This window comes from Phodopus roborovskii, unplaced genomic scaffold (assembly GCF_943737965.1).
Source record: "Phodopus roborovskii unplaced genomic scaffold, PHOROB, whole genome shotgun sequence".
Taxonomy (NCBI): domain Eukaryota; kingdom Metazoa; phylum Chordata; class Mammalia; order Rodentia; family Cricetidae; genus Phodopus; species Phodopus roborovskii.
This window is the reverse complement of record NW_026125295.1, coordinates 540,376-558,867: the sequence shown is the minus strand read 5'-3', so window position 1 is coordinate 558,867 and position 18,492 is coordinate 540,376. Positions and strand designations below refer to the sequence as shown.

Here is an 18,492-nt window from a genome sequence, read left to right as displayed (position 1 = left end):
CTATCTTAACAACAGTAGTAGATGGAGTTCGATGACATTGGCTTCCTGTAAATCCTAATATGCATCTGTCCACTCGTTTTGAGTAGTTACTCAGCCTGTGTATTAAGAGGCAGCAATATTCTTCAGCCCTATGCATGCTATAATTCCATTTTCTGCAGTGAACTCCTGAAAATAATCCATCTACGGAGGGTGGGAGGGAGAAGCTGGGCAAGGAATGACTTTCTCATTGAATCCACGGACTTGGATAAGGGAGGGGTAGGGATGCTGACTATTAGGTTTTGTTTCCCAGGTGTAAGAAAGCCTCTGGGCTGAGCTGAGGTGGGCTCTGTCATCTTGATGCTTGAGAGGCAAAGGCAGGAGGGTCAGGAGTTTTATGCCAGCCGGGGATACATTAGATCAAACAGAAGTCCTAATTTAAGATTATTATTGTTAAATCTGAGCATGGGGAAGCACACTTTTAATCCCAGCATTCAGAAATCAAAAGCAGTCTAATCTCTGAGCGCCCAAGATCCGTATTGTCTACAGAGTGAGTTCGAGGCCAGTCAAGGCCACATACGTAGTAAGACCCTGACTCCAAAAACATCAATGTTATGATAATAACAAATAGAATATTCAAACTTGACATCTGCTTTAACGTCTTACATTATTAGTTTATATTAAAACTTTCAAAACCTCTTAAAGAAATGTAATATAGTAGGAAGTTCGTTGATGCCAAAGTCATGAAGAAATGGATCTGTGTCATGTGTGGTTTTGATAATCACCTCTAAATGTCACCTAAAATGTCAGCATGGTAGCATCTCCCTGATGTAGACCTGAGAGTTCAATGTGGCCTCCTGTATAGACAGCATGGTGCCTGGGAACCATGGGTATTAACAAAAGTCATTTCCCATCATCATAACTCAGAGCGGGTCTCAATGGGGACTTCATCTGCACTGGTAAACACCAGTGTAAGGCACCCCCATGAGTCCCCAAAATAGCCAGTGTGATATTTATAACTCTAAAAACATAGAGAGGCAAGTGGCTATTAACAGAGGGATAGGAGAAAATTGATTCTGAAAATAAATGCAATGCTTTTTTATTAAGTCACATTTCTGTTTCTGAGGTAAATCTTTCGTAATTATTACATTGTTTATCCACAGCGTGCTTGTTTCCAGATGGAATTAAGTTATCCATTATGAACACGTAGGAGTCTGCTTGACAGGATAAATTTTCTTCATTTTTTTAAATTTAAGAAGAATCCTACTTAGTCAGCTTTACATTCCTTTAAAACATTTTCATAATGTCATCCATGGTCTGTCACAGCTGTAGAAATGTTTTCATGGATTCCTTGTGTTGTTGCAAAAAAAAAAAAATAAATCAGATGTCTTTAGATTGTATAACTGAAATTTGTTTATTATATGGAAATTTAGAAAATAATGCTTTTAAAGACAGAAGAAAATAGCAACCACAGCAACTCAACCATTAAGTTGTTAGCATTAAAATCTTTGTCATATTTCATGTCAAGTTTTCCTTCGAATGCATAGTTTAATATCATATCTTATTTAGTCTATCTAATTCTATTTAGTTTCATCAAAATATAGTTTGTAACAGTTGTACATACATCAGAGAGGCAAACTTTGACACATTGGCCAAATCTGGTAACTTATGGTTTTTAATACATGACAAGGTTTAGGATTTTACTTTTATTTTTAACTATTTTTATTGTTGGTATGTGTACAAGTATAGTACTCATGGAAATCAGAAAGAAGGGGACATCTGATCCCTTGCAGCTAGAGTTACGGGCAATTGTATTGACTGGTGATGAGGTGTAGGACCCAAAAGCAGTAAGAGCTATTCAGCACAGAGTCATCTCAGTCCCCATTCTCTTTGTTGGTGTGGAGCCTTATATCGCGGTTTAATAAGGATCAGGATAAACAATTAGGCTGAACAGATGTTTATTTAGCAAGAAATAACTCACAACGTAGACAGGTGAACACCAGCAGGTTCCTGGTCCCAAGGATGCCAGCAAGAGAGCGTTCCCGGCTCCTCCTCAGACCTAGTTCCACAGGTCACTTCCACCCCTGGCTCCACCCCCAATGGGCGTGGTCAGTGCCACAGAAGGAGACAAAGTGAATATCCCACTACAACCTTATATATTTAATGTGGATTGCTACCATATGCTTTTTTATTTAAATTAGAAACAATCTTATTTTATATATTAATCCCAGTTCCCTCTCTTTTTTAAATAACTTTTTTAGAATGTCTACACCAGATCTGGGGACAGAATGTCTGCTTAATATTCTCCATGGTCTGTCTTAGCAACACACACACACACACACTTATATACATCTATAAGAAATAATTACACATGTACTTAATACGTGTATATATATAGATTTCTGTATCTTTTCTAACCCTGTAATGGTTGGGTTAAGCAACTGCAACAGAAACAACGTGGCCTGCAAGCCTAAAATGTTTATTTACCCTTTATAGAACAAGTTTGCTAACTCTATTCTAGATATACAAAAATGTGTTTAAATATCAACTGTTCCTGGATATTCAAGAGATTTTTTTTAACTTTAACTATTATTGATAACTACAATGAACAGCGTTAAACTTAAATCTTTCTAATTTTGATTATTTCCTTAAGTCAGACTTTAGAATTTATAGGAAAATGGAATGGGACTTTTGTACATTTATTGATTTGTGAGTGTGTGTGTACGTATGTGTATACATGTGTGTATGGATGTGGTATGTGCATTCATGGATGTGGAGGTCAGAGGATAATTTGGGGAAGCTGATTCTCTCATTCTATCACATGTGTCCCCAGGATCACACTCAGATTGTGAGGTTTGGCAGCGAGTGCTATGACCAGCCCCACCTAAAAGACATTTACAGTGATTGATAGATGCCAAACTGCGTCCACAAAGCCAATCTGTACCCACCCCTGTTGTTTACAGGAATACCCAGGTCACCATATTCTTGCCAGAATGAAACATGACTAGTTTTTGATGCCTGTCAAGTTAGAGAGGTAAATAATATTTTATGTTATTCTGCTTTGACTAAATAGAAAAGAGTTTGTCATTTTTATCACAGACCTATGGAGCAACTGTATCATTTGCTTATGTGCTTTGCATATTTCCTTATGATATCAAGAGAGCATAAGAAATAATTACACATAAGCTGTGATATGTGACCAATATTTTTCCCAACTTAGCATACAATGCCTTCCACCTGGAACTTAATAATCCTTTTTGCCGGTGCATCTCTACTTTATCATATCTCCCTTACAGGTTTCATATGTCTTCCACTTGTTCTTTTCTTTCCTCTTCCTAAGAGAAGGCCTCAAGATTGTTCCCATTTTACGTAAACTTCCTTCCCTAAGTTTCAAGTCACATTTCGTCTCATGTAGATGGAATGATAAATCTTGACTGTCAACCTGACAGGATTTAGAGTCACCTTGGAGTGACTGTGAGAAAGATTCCTAAAACGTTCAGCTGTGGAGAGAAGACACACCCTGAGTGTGGCAGCTCCATCCCGTGGACTCGGGTCCTGGATGAATAACGAGAAGAAAGCAGACAGAGTGCCAGCATCCATCTACCTCTGCGCACTGACTGAGGACACAACCCAGCCCATGCTCCCACCAAGTTTTACCCACCATGGTTGATTCTACAGAGCTGTGGACCAAAACAAACCTTCCCTTCCCTCCTTCCCTCCTTCCTTCCTTCCTTTCCTCCTTCCTTCCCTCCTTCCCTCCTTCCTTCCTTCCCTCCTTCCTTCCTTCCCTCCTTCCTTCCTTCCTTCCCTCTTTCCTTCCCTCCTTCCTCCCCTCCTTCCTTCCTTCCCTCCTTCCTTCCTTTCCTCCTTCCCTCCTTCCTTCCTTTCCTCCTTCCCTCCTTCCTTCCTTCCCTCCTTCCTTTCCTCCTTCCCTCCTTCCTTCCTTCCCTCCTCCCTTCCTTCCCTCCTTCCTTCCTTCATTCCTTCCTTTCTTCCTTCCTTCTGTTGCTTTTGTCAAGTGAGAAAAGTGGCTTCAGTGCAGACATTTCCTCGTAGTCTTTCCCCAACAGTCTCCTTGTCTCTACATTGTATTCCTCTGCATCCCGTGACATCATCTCTACACCTCAAGAGATTCTACACTATAACATCAAGAATGAATCTTCAGCTACACCAAAGAATATCACCCTGAATACATAAGCAGACTTCCTGCATATTTTCAAGACTCTTGCCCAGCCCTTGAATAGCTTATTTTTTATGTCAAAAAAAAAAGTGTAGCTTTGGTTAAGGCTCTTGTCAAGGGAACACAGTCCTGCATTATCTCAGTGGCACAGGTGTAAACGCAGAAGTTCTAAGAGGAAATCAGTAAGTCAGAGGCAGCAAAGAAGATGAGGGCAGAAGTCAAAGAGAGCTGAAGATGCTATGGTGCTGGCCTAAAAGACAGGAGATGAGGCTGTGAGCCAAGGAAAGCAGGAGGACTCTGGGAGATACAAAGAATAGTGAAACGAATCTCCTCTGCGATCTGAGGGAGAGATTCCATTCTGAAAACCAGCTGGACCTTAAGTCCTCTAATGTTGCATACTGAGAGGAAAAAAAGGCGTGTTGTCCCGAGCTATTAAATCTGGAAGCTAGTCCGGATATTATGCAAAATGCTCTTGACAGCCATTACAAAGATTGTGGATCCTGATATCAGTTCTTCTGTCAGATGGACAGCCACATCTAATCATGAGAGCCCCAGAAGCACAGAAATGTATCCTGCTAAACCAGTGAGAAGCAGCGGCAGAAGGTGGGAACAGAAGGCAGGTCCACGCAAGATGAACTCCAAGAATGACTCAACCCACTGGGATTTGTTTTGTTTTGTTTTGTTTTTTATTTAAAGATGGAGGACAGAGCCCAAGTGTAGCTGGAATCAGCAAACTAAGAGTGAGTGGCCCCTGGGAGACAGACAGTAAGGGAGTGGGAAACCCAGTCCCACAACCACCAGGAGCAACATCAGTGCACATTGAACTGAATTTACATCTGTAGAGATAGAAAAGAAGGAAGACACAGTCCTTTGCCCTCCTTAACCTTAAACAGAAAAAAAAAAATAACTATCAAGTCCTATGTCATCAGCCCTAAGAACCACAATGCAATGGGTTATTGTCACTTAATGACACCTGAGTTGGCCACAATTTGTTAAGTGCAATAGCAAACATACACATCACAAGTTAAAGAGGGAACTAATTTGACTCAACCTTACAAGTTTTATTCAAGGTGCACAGTGAGGCACTGTGGTAGTGTGTGCTTTGAGGGTTGGCTCCAGTCCGTGGGCAGCCATCTAAATTCCTTCAGCTTCCTCCACTAGGATCTCCAGAATGTTGGCTGCCTCCCACTACAGGTCACAGATGCCCACAGAGCCTTAACAAATCCCTTTTAGTCACTGGAAGAACTGTTCTGAGTATACCTCATTGTAGAGTAGGAAAAACCTTCCCCAAGATCTGTCACCAGGTACTCCATCTCTCTTGTTTCCTAGGCCTGTGTCTCATTAGAAGAAACCATGACTACCGAGTGTGTCCTCCTTGAAACACTAGATACATTAGTCTAAGTCCAACCAAGCTCCACTAGACTGGAAACGCAGGGAGGAAACACAGATGCATGGCCTGAAGATGATGTTGATGGGGGTTAAGAGCATGCTCTGTTCCTGCAGAAGACTGGAGTTCAGTTCCCACATCAGGCAGCTCACAACTTCCTGTAACTCCAGCCCCAGGGTACTTAATACCTCTAGCATCCCTAGGCACCTATATTTATGTGCACAGAGATACACACATATGTACAGTTGAAAGACTAACCATGGGGTTGGGGGAATGCCTCTGTGGTTAAGAGCACTTGCCGCTCTTCCAGAGGACCTGGGTTCAGTTCCCAACACCCACATGGCCTATCCTGAGTGTATTTTAACTCCAGTTCCAGGGGATCAAGCACCCTCTTCTGACCTCTGTGGGCCCCAGGAACACCAGTGGTGCACATACATACACACAGGCAAAGTATACACATAAAATAAAAGTAAATAAATAAAACTAAAATAATAAGTCTTTTTTTAAAAAAAGATGATGGTGATGCCGATGATGATGACTACTGAGACAAAAGACTAAGGGATCAGGAGTTTAGTTTAAGTCCAAAATAGGAGCCGCCAACCCAGCAAAGTGTCTGTGCTCTGGAAGAGACTTGGAAAGAAATTAAATATTGAAATTAGGAGACCATAAACAATCTCAATTCATAGCCCGGCTGGATGACTGGAGGCATGGTGTCCCTCCTCAGAATGCATTACACCATCTCCACCTCAGAGGCTGACACTGTGTGTCAGGCCTGGTCTGCCCTAACAGTAACTGCACTGTCCTGATCAGGAAAAAAAAAATGTATCCAGGCCTTGAGAAGTCTTCTGGCTAGAAGGATAAAGAGGGTACAGAGAGATCAGAAGGTAAGGGAAGAAAAGAGACGTGGAAAGAGATAGAAGGAAATTAAGAAAATATGATTTTCAATAAATGTGACCACTTCAGTGGTCATCTTAAAACCCTTTAGCTTCTGCCAGCTGTCACATGTGCCCTTCAGCCGTGACGCACAGCATCGAGCCTTACTCTTGTGATCCACCTACATCCTATGTGTCTCAGGCAATTTGAAGCTGGCCAAATTGGTCCCGTTCTACTGTCAGTGATTATTTAGTGGCTGAGTCTGACCCAGTTCTAGCCACTGAGACAAGCATCAGAAAGTAAGCTGAGGGGCCTAGCAGGGCTTTGCATGGTCTATGTTTCCAGTATGTTCCAGGCCTTGACAATGCTCTCCACCTTCCCCTCCCACCCTTCACCCCTTGGCCTCTGTCCTGACTGCACTGAACGCTGTCTGGCTGGCTGGCTGTTTTTCTGAGACAGGGTCTCTCTATGTAGCCCTGACTACTCTGAAATTCATTCTGCAGACCAGGCTGGCCTCGAACTCAGATCCACCTGCCTCTGCTAGGATTATAGGTATACACTACCACACCTGGCCCCTTGCACTGAACTTTGTCAATTGAAATTTTTATTCATGTTCTTTCTTCTATGCTTAAATGTCACTTCTCCAAGGTCTTGCTCCCCCTCCCCCCCCTGCCCAGGCTGTGTCAAGGTGTGTGTGTGAGTGTGTGTGTGTGTGAGAGAGTATGTGTGTGAGTGTGTGTGTGAGAGAGAGTATGTGTGTGAGTGTGTGAGTGTGTGAGTGTGTGCGTGAGTGTGTTGTGAGTGTGTGTGTATGAGTATGTGTGTGAGTGTGTGTGTGAGTATGTGTGAGTGTGTGTGTGAGTGTGTGTGTGAATGTGTGTGTGAGTGTGTGTGAGTGTATGTGTGTGAGTGTGTGTGTGAGTATGTGTGTGAGTGTGTGTGAGTATGTGTGTGTGTGTGAGTGTATGTGTGTGAGTATGTGTGTGAGTGTGTGTGAGTATGTGTGTGAGTGTGTGTGAGTATGTGTGTGAGTGTGTGTGTGTGTGTGTTTATGTTTTCAGCTTAGTGAGTACTGCTCCTAAGACAAAATTATAATTGCTGTCTTCTTACTCACCCTCTTAGAACTGCTCACAGAATGTCTGACTTCCCAACTACTCCCAAGATGCCCTCAGGCTGTTCCCAACATTAACACTAACTGTGTTATGCTTCTTTTAATTTCTGTTTGTTTTTATTTTAGTTTTTTGAGCAAGGTATCATGTAGCCCAGGCTGGTCCCTAACTTGCTATGTAACCAAGGTTGACCTTTGAACCCCTTGTCCTGCCTCTGACTCCCAAGTCCTGGGACAATGTGTACATGTGCCACTGTTTCTGGGGACAAAAGCAAACCTTAGTCTTTGAAATCAGGTGGCCTTCCCCCTTTGGGACTCAGTTTACCTCAGTTAGGTTCAGTGAGATCCATCAGGACCTCCAGCTACTTCTGTCTCACAGATGACAGACATCGTGGCTTTGTGCCACACCCGATACATCCTCCACTCTCTGACATTAACTCCTCCCACACTGTGATTTAAGCCTCTTTGCATCCAGGTTCCTGAAACATAACTCACATACCAGCCCGGTGCACGTTCCGGACCCTAGGAGGCTCACACATCCAGCTCTAGGCTCTGCTGAACCTCATCCAGGTTCCATATACTGGGGGGCGCTGCTACCTCTGGGTTGTGAACACTACCCACCTCCCTCCCCGGGAGCCCCCTTAGCAAAGCAAATGCAATGCTGCCTCGACTGAGCTGCTGTGCATCTCATGTCCCGGGTCAGTACAGATCTCTTATCTCAAAGTAGGGCCATCCATGTCCAGAGCTCCTGTGACTTCTCTCCGGCTGAGTCATGTTCTTGCCTGGTTTCTTCCCTCTCCACACCACTGCTGTCTCTCTCAAACCCATCGCAGCCGCTTTCCATGTAGTGCTTGGGTCACTGCCTCAGTCTACCTCCGGGAAATACATACTAAGGCATACATTTCAACTGTGACAGTGGTTCGTGAAGGGGGAAAAGAGCAGACCTACCCTCCCCAGGAACCTCTTCACACATCTGGCCTCATCCCCTTCTCTGCCCTTCACTGGCCTGAACAGTGGGTGACAAGTGCATCCAAATGGATTTTCACAGCCCCCTTTGAAGTCTTGCACAGGCATATGAGAGATGCTCATGTTTACTTGCCTGAAGCTAGTAATGAAATTGTGTCTTGGCTTCCTGGTGCTATACAATTCACATATAAAATTCCAAGCACTGGACAGGAACCGGTGAGTGACAGCTATTATTTTGGGTCTTCAGCATAATAATGTACAGAAAGCTTGCAAGCCTCGTGCCAGTTCTATGAAACGTTTCTGCCTTTCTCTCCTTACGGTGACTCTTCATGGAGTCACAGTATTTAATGCTGTTTTGTTAATCCTGGAGCCCAGAAGATATTCTGCATCTGGGCCTGTTTCCAAACCAGGTTTACGTGCAATGTTTTATTGAGCATTTCCTCACGTTGCCACCCCCGACATCCCCTTCCTGAGTCTCCTCTCCTTCCCCAGCTGGATGTTCCTGTACAGCAACTGACACTGTAATGTCCTCACTTGTTCCTGCCAAACTGAAGCCTTTCCTCTCTCTCCCCTGGCACTCAGATCTGTGTGACCTCTGAAGAAGAACAGGACGGCTTCGTCAGAGTCCTCAGCGGGAAGAAGAGGGGCCTTGTCCCGCTGGATGTGCTGGTCACGGTGTGACTGTGGTGGTCCCTCCCAGTGCAGGAGGCCAGCTCTGCTGATCTCACTGTGTCCGCCCAGACGAGCAGCTGCACTGACCAGTGCCCAGGAAACAGGGAGACCAGGAGATGTGAGACTGTGCTAGCATCTGGAAGCAAGCCTTCTGCACGGCACACCCAGGCTGCCAGAGAGCAGCATCCCAGAGCTGTAGGTGGGCTGTAGCCAAGGCTGCCCTGGGACTCAGCTCCCTCCCTATGCCCACCTGTACCCACTTGTGCCCATCTGTGCAAGGCCGGAGTATGCCCCAGGTCACCGTGTGGTCCTGGTGAGACATTTGGATCTGAGTAGCCAAGTGTTAACTCTGGTTCCAGATTGATGTCCCCAGTGCTGGCCAGTCAACATCCTGCCGAGAATCAAGAAGGTCCAACCTCCCAGTCCCCGACACCCCAGACCTCACTCCAGCGCCTGCTCAGATGTGGTTCTGCTGGCAGGACTGTTCTTTCCTTCTTTTCAGTCCTCGGAGCACGTCCTAGGCTGAACTAACTCGGTAGCAAGCGCAAAGATTTGACTAGCAGACAGATTGCTTACCAGGGAGTCCTTATTGCTCCTTCAGTGACTCACGGAGGTGACAGAGCAAAGTCAGAGGCACAGACTCAAGCAGCAGCCAGAAGAGGGAGTGAGGGCAGGGAATGAGTCCTATGTACTGGGATTGTGCAGCCCTTTCAGATGGGGTGTTCTTTTCCAAAGCAAGTGGTAGCTGAGAGTCTCCATTTCCATTTCATATCCTCTGTATCAGGAGCAAAACTTGCTCCCTTGTGCAGCCCGTAGGACTCGGTGATAGAGGATGAATCCACCATGTAGGCAACCAGGGAGCGGGGAGCGCCACTGAGAAAAACATCTTAGAATAAATGTAGCCAACTTAGAATCCATTCTTCTCTAGGGCGGTATCTCTAGCTCCAGCAGGTGTTAAGTGGAACCGAACCTGTGATGTTTCATCTCTTGTGCAAACAGAGGGAGCTGGAGCTTAGCCCCCATCACCTAGGGAAACTGCTCTCAACCTGTACCGATGTTTACAAGGACATACCACACTGCGATGCCTTCCTCCCAAGCCCGGTCCCAGCATTCAGACCTGCTTCCTAGCAGTCACTGACATGTTTAAATGTGATTCACAGTGACCTTGAAATCAATGTCGCAATAAAATCATTAGAACCATTGGGTTTGGGCTTGGTTCTGCTTTGTTTTGTTTTACGGTTTGTTTCTTTCATTTGAGGAAGGAACTCTAACCTAGGCTAGTCTCAAACTCACTGCATAGCTGAGGATGATATGAACTTTGATACTGTTGACCCCATTTCCAGTGTTGGGATTACAGGACTGTACCAGCACAACCCATGCACACAGCCCTGGGGACTGAACGTGAGGTCTCATGCATGCTAGGCAGTCACACTGCCAACTGAACCACACCCCTGACCCCCAAAGCCAATGTTTTGCTTTGTGTTTTTCTGTTTTGAAGACTTAGATGACTACATCCAGGCCAGGGCACGTCAGCCTCATTCCTTAGACCAAAGAATCATTTGTCTGTTTGATGTTTTTGTTACTGCCCAGTGTGACATCAGGAGCCAAGCTATGGCAGCAGCTGGTCTCATAGTAGCCCAGATGCCTGACTCCTGTTCTCAAATAGTATCCAGTTTCGTCTTCATCCAACGCCACTTGTTAAGGAGGGTTCACAGACTCAAAACCTTTGTGAGCGCAGGTGGATCATGGATCACATGACTGCCTTTTGGAAAACTGAACACCCAGGGCAGACACTTTCCACCTCCAGTCAATTTTCCATTAAATCAAGACAACCTAGTAACTGGAAGGAATATAAAACATTGTGTCTTGTCCTCTCCTCATTGATTCCATGTCCATGGCAGGCTTCCGGTACTGGGGTACCCAACTTGAATTTTAATATCAGCTTGCCTTTTCAATAGAAGGGAGATGTGGCATCCGGCCTCTCAGGTGGTCTCCCTTGTTGACCTTCGCCTCCTGATAGTCTTTATGTAGCTTCCTCCCACAATGGATCAGGATTAGTCTTCAGTAGCCAGTGAAATATAGCAGAAGTCACAGTGACAGGCACATGAGGCTAGCTCATAAAACTCACAGCTTCCGCCTTGACCTATCAGAGAACACACTGGTGCGACCCTGGGACATTTCATGAAGAGAGGCAGGTATGTACCTGAGGCCACCATATGGGACAGGCCTCCATGCAAAGACCACATACTTCAGCAGATGAGGTTGTAAAGACAACGATAGAGCAATGGGGACTTGTCCCTGCTGACCACTTCTTGGGCCCCAAACATACGATCAATCCAAATATATACAATATTTATAAATGTAAGTTTGACATTTTGTGCAGTGAGACACCAAAGCTTTGCTGACATTGGGTGTCAGCAGGCAGCTAACCCTCCAGTGCCAGATGTGCAGTATTCTCCAAAAGTCTAGAGTCATTCAAACAGAAGAGGAGATACGCTGTGTATAGATTGTTGTGGATGACTCTCACACATACATACAGAGAAGGGTAAGAGAAAGGGGAGGAGTTAGGAGCCTTTCCTGTCCTCTTCTACTTGCCTGCAAGAATGACAAGAACAAATGGTGATCTGCCCAAGTCTTGATGGCTTCTAAGACTTGAGAAGTAGCTGCACTGGAAACAAGGTGAGGACATTCAGAGACAAATGCTGGTGTGGGGACAGGAAAGGAGAAGAAAGTGTCAATACGAAAGAGCAAATATGAGTCTGTGGGGACGGGGGACACCCTTTGTAGTGCCAGGAGCACACGAGTCATCACCGTCTGTGCTGCCGCCTCCAAGAGGAAGGCACAGGGCCATCTCAACACCACGGCAGCTGTGCCATGCACCTCACTGTGAAACATGACTCTGTGTTGGCAAGTGTGTGAGGAAGAACTGATTAGAAATTCCTTATAGTTCCAGAAGGCAGGGAACTGAATGTCTCTTCCCCCACCATCGTCACTACCAGGCATGTAGACATTGGGGCTGCAAAGAGAAACCAAGTATAGATGCCTGGCCTGCCTGATGACTGGCAGAGGTGATTCACTCATCATTTTCCATCCCAGCTACATACCAAATACACAGACATGCACACCCAGAGACACAGAGATACACACATGGCAAGGGTTCCCCATATTCTCATAACGAAGAAGAATCCAACAACTGGGCTGCATGTTTAAGGCAAACAATGGGGCAAAACATCATAGGAGCTTAATGGAGCTGGTCTTCTTTGCTATTGAAGGGGAAAACTTAGAGTCAATGGGAAAGTCACTTGTAGCAAAGTCAGTCTAGATGATGTGCTTTCCAAGAAGAAAAAGAGAGCTAGAGAGTAAATAGACTCACCGAACCTACTAGAGCCTGGCCCAGGCCAAGGCACCTACACTTACACTTATTTAACATCGCTGCTGTACTCAGGACTTCTCAGGACCTTTAATCTGTTTTCTAACTCTTACTGTAGTTACCCAAAAGGGGGTTAGAACAAGGGAATACTGCCAGTCTCCTCTAGAGTATAGTTTGAAAGAGTCTACAAAGATAGTTCTCAAATGATACAGGATGAACTACCAACCTCAAGGTCCCTAACACTGAACTCTTCCTACTGGCCACTGAGCACTAAGTGGCCTTAGGATTGCCTTCTCTGGGCTGAGTCTGCATTAGGTGAAGGGAAGGAGGATGTGGAGAGCTATGCACTCCAGGGTAGAAAGCTCTGATAGCTTGAATGAATGTGAGCAGCCAGAAGGAGGCTAGCATCAATAAGAGAAAGTTCAGCCATGCTCAAAATGGAATCCCCAGGAAGCTAAGTGAGCAGGTGGACACCAAGATTCACCACAAACAGAATCCCCTAAAAATAACTTAGACAGAAAATTCAAACTAATACATGACATCCTATACCTGTCCCTGAGACTTTTCTTAGTTACCACCCTGTTGTGTGTTTTGTACACCTGGTGGTTTTGATGCTGCGGATGTGGTTTCTTCTTTGCTTCTAACAAGGAGCTTTAAATAGCCTGAAGTCTTCTTTAGGTAATGAAAACTTAACTGTATCTTAAACAGTCCATAAGACCATAGCCACTTATTTTAACAGACCTCTTTAAAATGAAGAACTGGTACATATTTCTTTAGTAGTCTATTATCAAATTTGAATAGTTAGTGAGGATCTCCCATGTCTTTGTGGAAGTCAGGATATCCTGAATCCTGAAAATATCCCTGGAAAAGTGCAAGAGTTACTTCTGAGAACAAGGGTAAGCCAACTTTGAAATTCCTCCAGTGATGCCTGGCATGTCACATGCCTGCAATCCTTAAATGAGGGTGGCAGACTCAAAGGGATCAACAATAGTCCATGGGAACCTGAACCTCATCAGTGAGTTCCAGGCCAGCCTGGGCTACAGTGAGACACCCTAGAAGGGAGTGGGGGAGGGCAGGAGGGAAGGAGGGAAGGAGAGAGGGAGAATTTTATGGGCATCAATCACTCAGGCTCTAGAGTTACTTCCCTGAGTTCATCTTTTTCAATTAACACATCTTTATCTTCTACTAATTTATGAAAGTTGGCATGTTTTTCAATCATTTTTATTTTAATACAAACAAAAGTGTCATCTCAGGTTCTTTATGATTTCCTGATTTCAGTTTTGACCATGTTAAATAGTTGCCTCCATTCTTACTCGTTTCTGAACACTGTGATTTAAGTTTTGACTTTTCTCTTTGATTTTTTTTTTTAAGTATGTGAATGGATAGGCCATTGTGTATAGTTGCTGGGAAACAGGTTCTGTATGAATTCTAACTTTACTGATTATTTTGTTTTTGTGTTCTTATATCTGACCAGTGTGTATAAATGTTCAGCTGACACTGGAGAAATGGGTCTAGCCTTCAATGTGTTGATTTCACTATATATCTATTAAATAAATCCTCAAGAAATTCAAATTGTCTGTATTCTTTTTTGCTTATATGTCAATCAAAGACAAAGAACCAAGAATAAGTACAGTGGGCATTAATAAAAGATTCCTATGAGGACCTCCAAAGTCCAGTCTGCAGGGAAGAAATGGCATCCACCCTCTTTTACATTTAGAACTAATTGCTTTGGTCTTGTCCTAAGCAAATGTCCTCTTCAGCTTCCTGGAGCACACTACACAGGAACCCTTTTCTTTTCTTTTTAAGTGAAAAGGTTGCAAAGATCTTCTTGGGACTTCAATACTAAATGCAGAGATGTGTCCCCAGAGTTCATACTGGATGTTGGAAGCATGGTCCCTAGTGAAGAAATGTTGGAGGTGAGACTTAATTGGCATTTGGTTTGGTTTAGGTTTGAAGTGCTGGGTATTGAACCCAAGGTCTGAACCTATGATCCACCCCTGAGCTATGTATCCATCCCAAACTGGGCTCTCATAGGAAGTGCTTGGGTCACAAAGGCTACATCTTCCCAGGAGTGTATTTATTACACAGTTGTCCATCCTCTCTCTTAAGCTCAGTGCTATCATGTTTACCATGAAAAAGAGCCTCCAACACTAAATGCCAATAAATTACAACTTGTCTCAGTGACCCACTCTGTAACATTCTGTTACAGAAAAAAAAGCACTAAGATATTATGTTTGTGACATGATTAATAAATATTCAAACGAATTATAATTAGAATGTGCTTGGCCCCACAGTAGAAGTTGAGTGACCTGCAATAGCATGCCAGGTTTTTGCTGGCTCTCCTAGGATGAAGGTCTGCATGATTTTAGGCAGACATAGCAGCTTTTCAAGTTAATGACCATGTTAGCAGGTGAAATTCTTCAGTCTCACTAGACTTTGCATATGACTAGGTAGATTATGCTGTGGCTATGAGGTGTGTTATTTTCATTACTAATGTTTCTGATAGTGTGCTTCCTTTAAGCTGGAGTACTGAGCAACTGAGTGATATTGCCACTGTAGCACCAGATTGTGTAGGGACAGGGGATGGGTAAGAAAGAGGCAGCTGGGGAAGGGGATAGTGTGCAGGCAAAAAAGAAAAAACGAAATGGTGTTCTCATTCAAGTCATACCTCATCCAGAAGTCTTAGCAGCTCCTGCCATAAGAAATGTCCCAAGGAGAATGAGCCACCTAAATAATGTTCCACTCGACCCACATTAGTTCTTATATGTGGTGCTCAAGGTGGGGGCAGAGATTATATGCAGGATAATAAAGGTTAAAATACCATCAAAGAGGTTGCAGAGATGGCTCAGCTGTTAAGAGTAATGCTGCTACAGCAGAGAACCAGGCTTTGATTCCCGGCACCTGCACGCCAGCTCACAACCATCTGTAAGTGCAGTTCCAGGGAATCTGATACCCTCATGGCCTCTACAGGTACTGGGCATAAATGTGGTTCACATACATACAAAATAAGAAATAAATAAATCTTTAATATAAAATATATATCATCAAAGTTGAAACAAATTCAGGGTTCCTTCAAGACATAAAACCAAGGTTTTTAAAAAATTGCAGGCATATGGGAGGAAGGCTAGAATGCTGTCACATCCAGGACAGGATTTGTGAAAGCCCTCCAGTTGTAGGGTGGTCCCAAACTCAAAGCTTCTTGCCCCTAGCGTTGGGGAAGTTTTTCTTCCCTCTTTAGGAGTGTCTCGTCTTTATTGATGTCACTCTTCAATGTGTGTTGCATTATATTTGGTTTGGAAAGTAAAGAAATGAACTCATGACTCTTAATGGACATGATAACAGAACCACAAAATGCAATGCAATGAAACAGTACAGACCCTGAGCGGGGATGGAACTAAGGCTCTGGGCTGCAAGACTGAACACTGGTCCCAGTACTGGTGGAAGAAGTGGCCCACTCTGGGATATGAATAGAGTGAGAAGTGACACAGTGAAGGTCCAAGCCCTCAACAGGAGAGAGAGAGAGAGAGAGAGAGAGAGAGAGAGAGAGAGAGTGCTGGACTCGAATGACAGTCCATATAGAGCAAGGGGGTAAAGACCCACTCTCGGGCTGCAGAGATGGCTCTGCCAGTAGTATTCACCTTGCACTTGAATCTACCACTGTTTGAACCCAGAAACCATGTTTTAAAAGAAAAGACCGGACATAGTGGCATGTTTCTAAGCCCAGCACTAGGAGATGGTAACATCACAGACAACCAGCCAGCCTACTTAGCAAACTCTGGGTCAATGATAAAACTTACATAAAGACTTTTAAAAATGCCCCTGAAGAATGACACTAGGTACTATAGGATGATGCCATCCGCATACATGCACACACATACCCACACCCTCAAGCATATGAACACACTAGAACGCTTTTAATGAGACAAGTCTGCATGAACTGTGTCACCCAGAACTCTCAGCGTGATCCATGTCTGCTGAAAGAAAAGACAAGTTTAGAGCCCTCAGCTCAGAGACATGACACTCTCAAGGGACCAGCTGAAGTAACAATGGCTTGACCCTAAAGTAACACTCGAAAGATGAACCCTGCTGCCTGCAGGCTTTGAATCCTCGAAGAACATTGCTCTGTGCCCTGGTGTCCTGGTGAGACCCATTGAGGGTTTGTGATGTCTGTGACGTAAGACAATAAACGTCTGTCATTTAATTCACTGAGTTTGTGCACATTTGTTAAACTATAAATAGGACACACACAGCATCTCATCTCACTGGGAAGGCGGAGAGACAAAGGAGAGAATACACACCACAGCTGTGGCTAACTCTTAACAGGAAGACACAAACCTAAACTCAGATCCAGCATGGAGAAAGGGCTTCAAGACTCAGAGGGATCATTTGAAGAGACAGGAAAGGCCTGATAGCACGATAGCAGTGCCAAGCAGTGTGGGACCATCATCCCTGGCCTCGAGAAGGACCCTGGGTACTGTCTTCTTGTGCTCTGTCCTACCTCTCCATCACACAAGAACTAGACCACCTGCTTTGTGTGACAATGAAAAGATAACATCAAAGGTGAGTTCTGAGGCCAGGCGGTGGTGGTGCACACCTTCAACCCCAGCACTCAAGAGGCAGAGGCAGGCGAATCTCTGTGAGTTCGAGGCCAGCCTGGCCTACAGAGCCAGTTCCAGATCAGACTCCAAAGCTATACAGAGAAACCCTGTCTTTAAAAAAGAAAAGGAAAAGAAAAAGGTGAGTGAGTTCTATACCAGCTCTGGAACCACCTACAGAAAGCTATGTGCTTAGAGGAGCATCCTGGCCCTGAGCTGCAATCTTTCTCAAAATTGCTTTCTATTTATAGCTCAAGAAAGAGCAATCATTAAGCAGTGACAAGTAACCATCATAGCACAGGGCAGCAAGGGTGTCTCATCAAGACAGGATGGTGGGAAATAAAGAGAATGCTTGAAGTGATTAAGGTAGGAAAAGGTTTGTGGGTCATCATGAAATATGGATGAAATCAATACCCTATACAGATTCTAGCTGGGATTAGGATGAAAATAAAGTTGGTATCAGGACAGTGGAAGCAGGAGAAGAGATGCCCTCAGGAACAGGAGACTGTGCTCAGTAAAAGCCAGGGAGCCCGAGACTGGGTGGCTGACCCTACAGCCATATAGGGCCACAGCAAGAAGCTCATGGCAATGCAGCCAGGCCAGCCTGCTTGGCAGATCCCGTGGGCACCGCGTACTCACAAGAGCCCCACCACGACAAGGCCTTTTTTGGTTCTGGTTGCTCCTTGGATACAACATGAACCTTGCTTCCAACATCTCATTTTGATTCCTGCCATGGTGATTTGAGTAACTGGTGCTAACTTTCACACTATTTCCCCTGAACTCCTACCCATCCCAATCATCTCTAAAATAGTAGAGACTGGAGGGGAAAGAAGTACTTGTGGACCGGCCTTTCAGTCAGTGTTCTTAGATCCTTACTTTACAGGTGGCGAAAGAGCTTCAGTACCCCTCTGCTGGCCATACCTGACTGACTCCATGAACAGCCTTTCAGTTCCTGGAGGGCAGAAGCAAGGCTTGATTGCCTCTAAGAAGGAATAGGTTCAGACTGAGGAATAGGTTCAGAGCACCTAGTTTTAGCATCATTATAAACACCCTAGCTGCTGCTACTAGCCACCTCCCAGCTCTTTGCATAGCCAGGCTGTGACAGTAGGTGACAATGAACTCTAGCAGGTCCAGAGGGTCAACAAATTCCTCAAAATAAAGGTCAAGTTCAAGGATGGAACCAGAGGTGTGAGCCTGCCTGTCTTTGGCAAGGGCTGAAGCCTTGACAGTCAGCCACAGGTCAGCAAAAGATGCTAAGGACCCACTGAGTAAGGACCTAACGTCGATTGACAGGGCCACCTCACAAGACCCTGTCTCCACCTCCATCCCCAGTCTCCACCACTTTCAGGCACAGACACATGGTGT

The 18,492-nt window shown here is 44.6% G+C and overlaps 1 protein-coding gene across 2 annotated transcripts in view; it reads left to right on the top strand.

Moving 5' to 3' along the window:
* Stac (SH3 and cysteine rich domain) overlaps nt 1-9,352 on the top strand; it is a 120,110-nt gene extending 110,758 nt beyond the window's left edge. For both annotated transcript variants that reach the window (XM_051201402.1, XM_051201394.1), the window contains exon 11: nt 9,073-9,352. In XM_051201402.1, the coding sequence (XP_051057359.1) occupies nt 9,073-9,171 (99 nt within the window). In that variant the 3' untranslated portion in view covers nt 9,172-9,352. The remainder of the gene's footprint in view (nt 1-9,072) is intronic.
* The last annotated feature ends 9,140 nt before the right edge of the window (nt 9,353-18,492 follow it).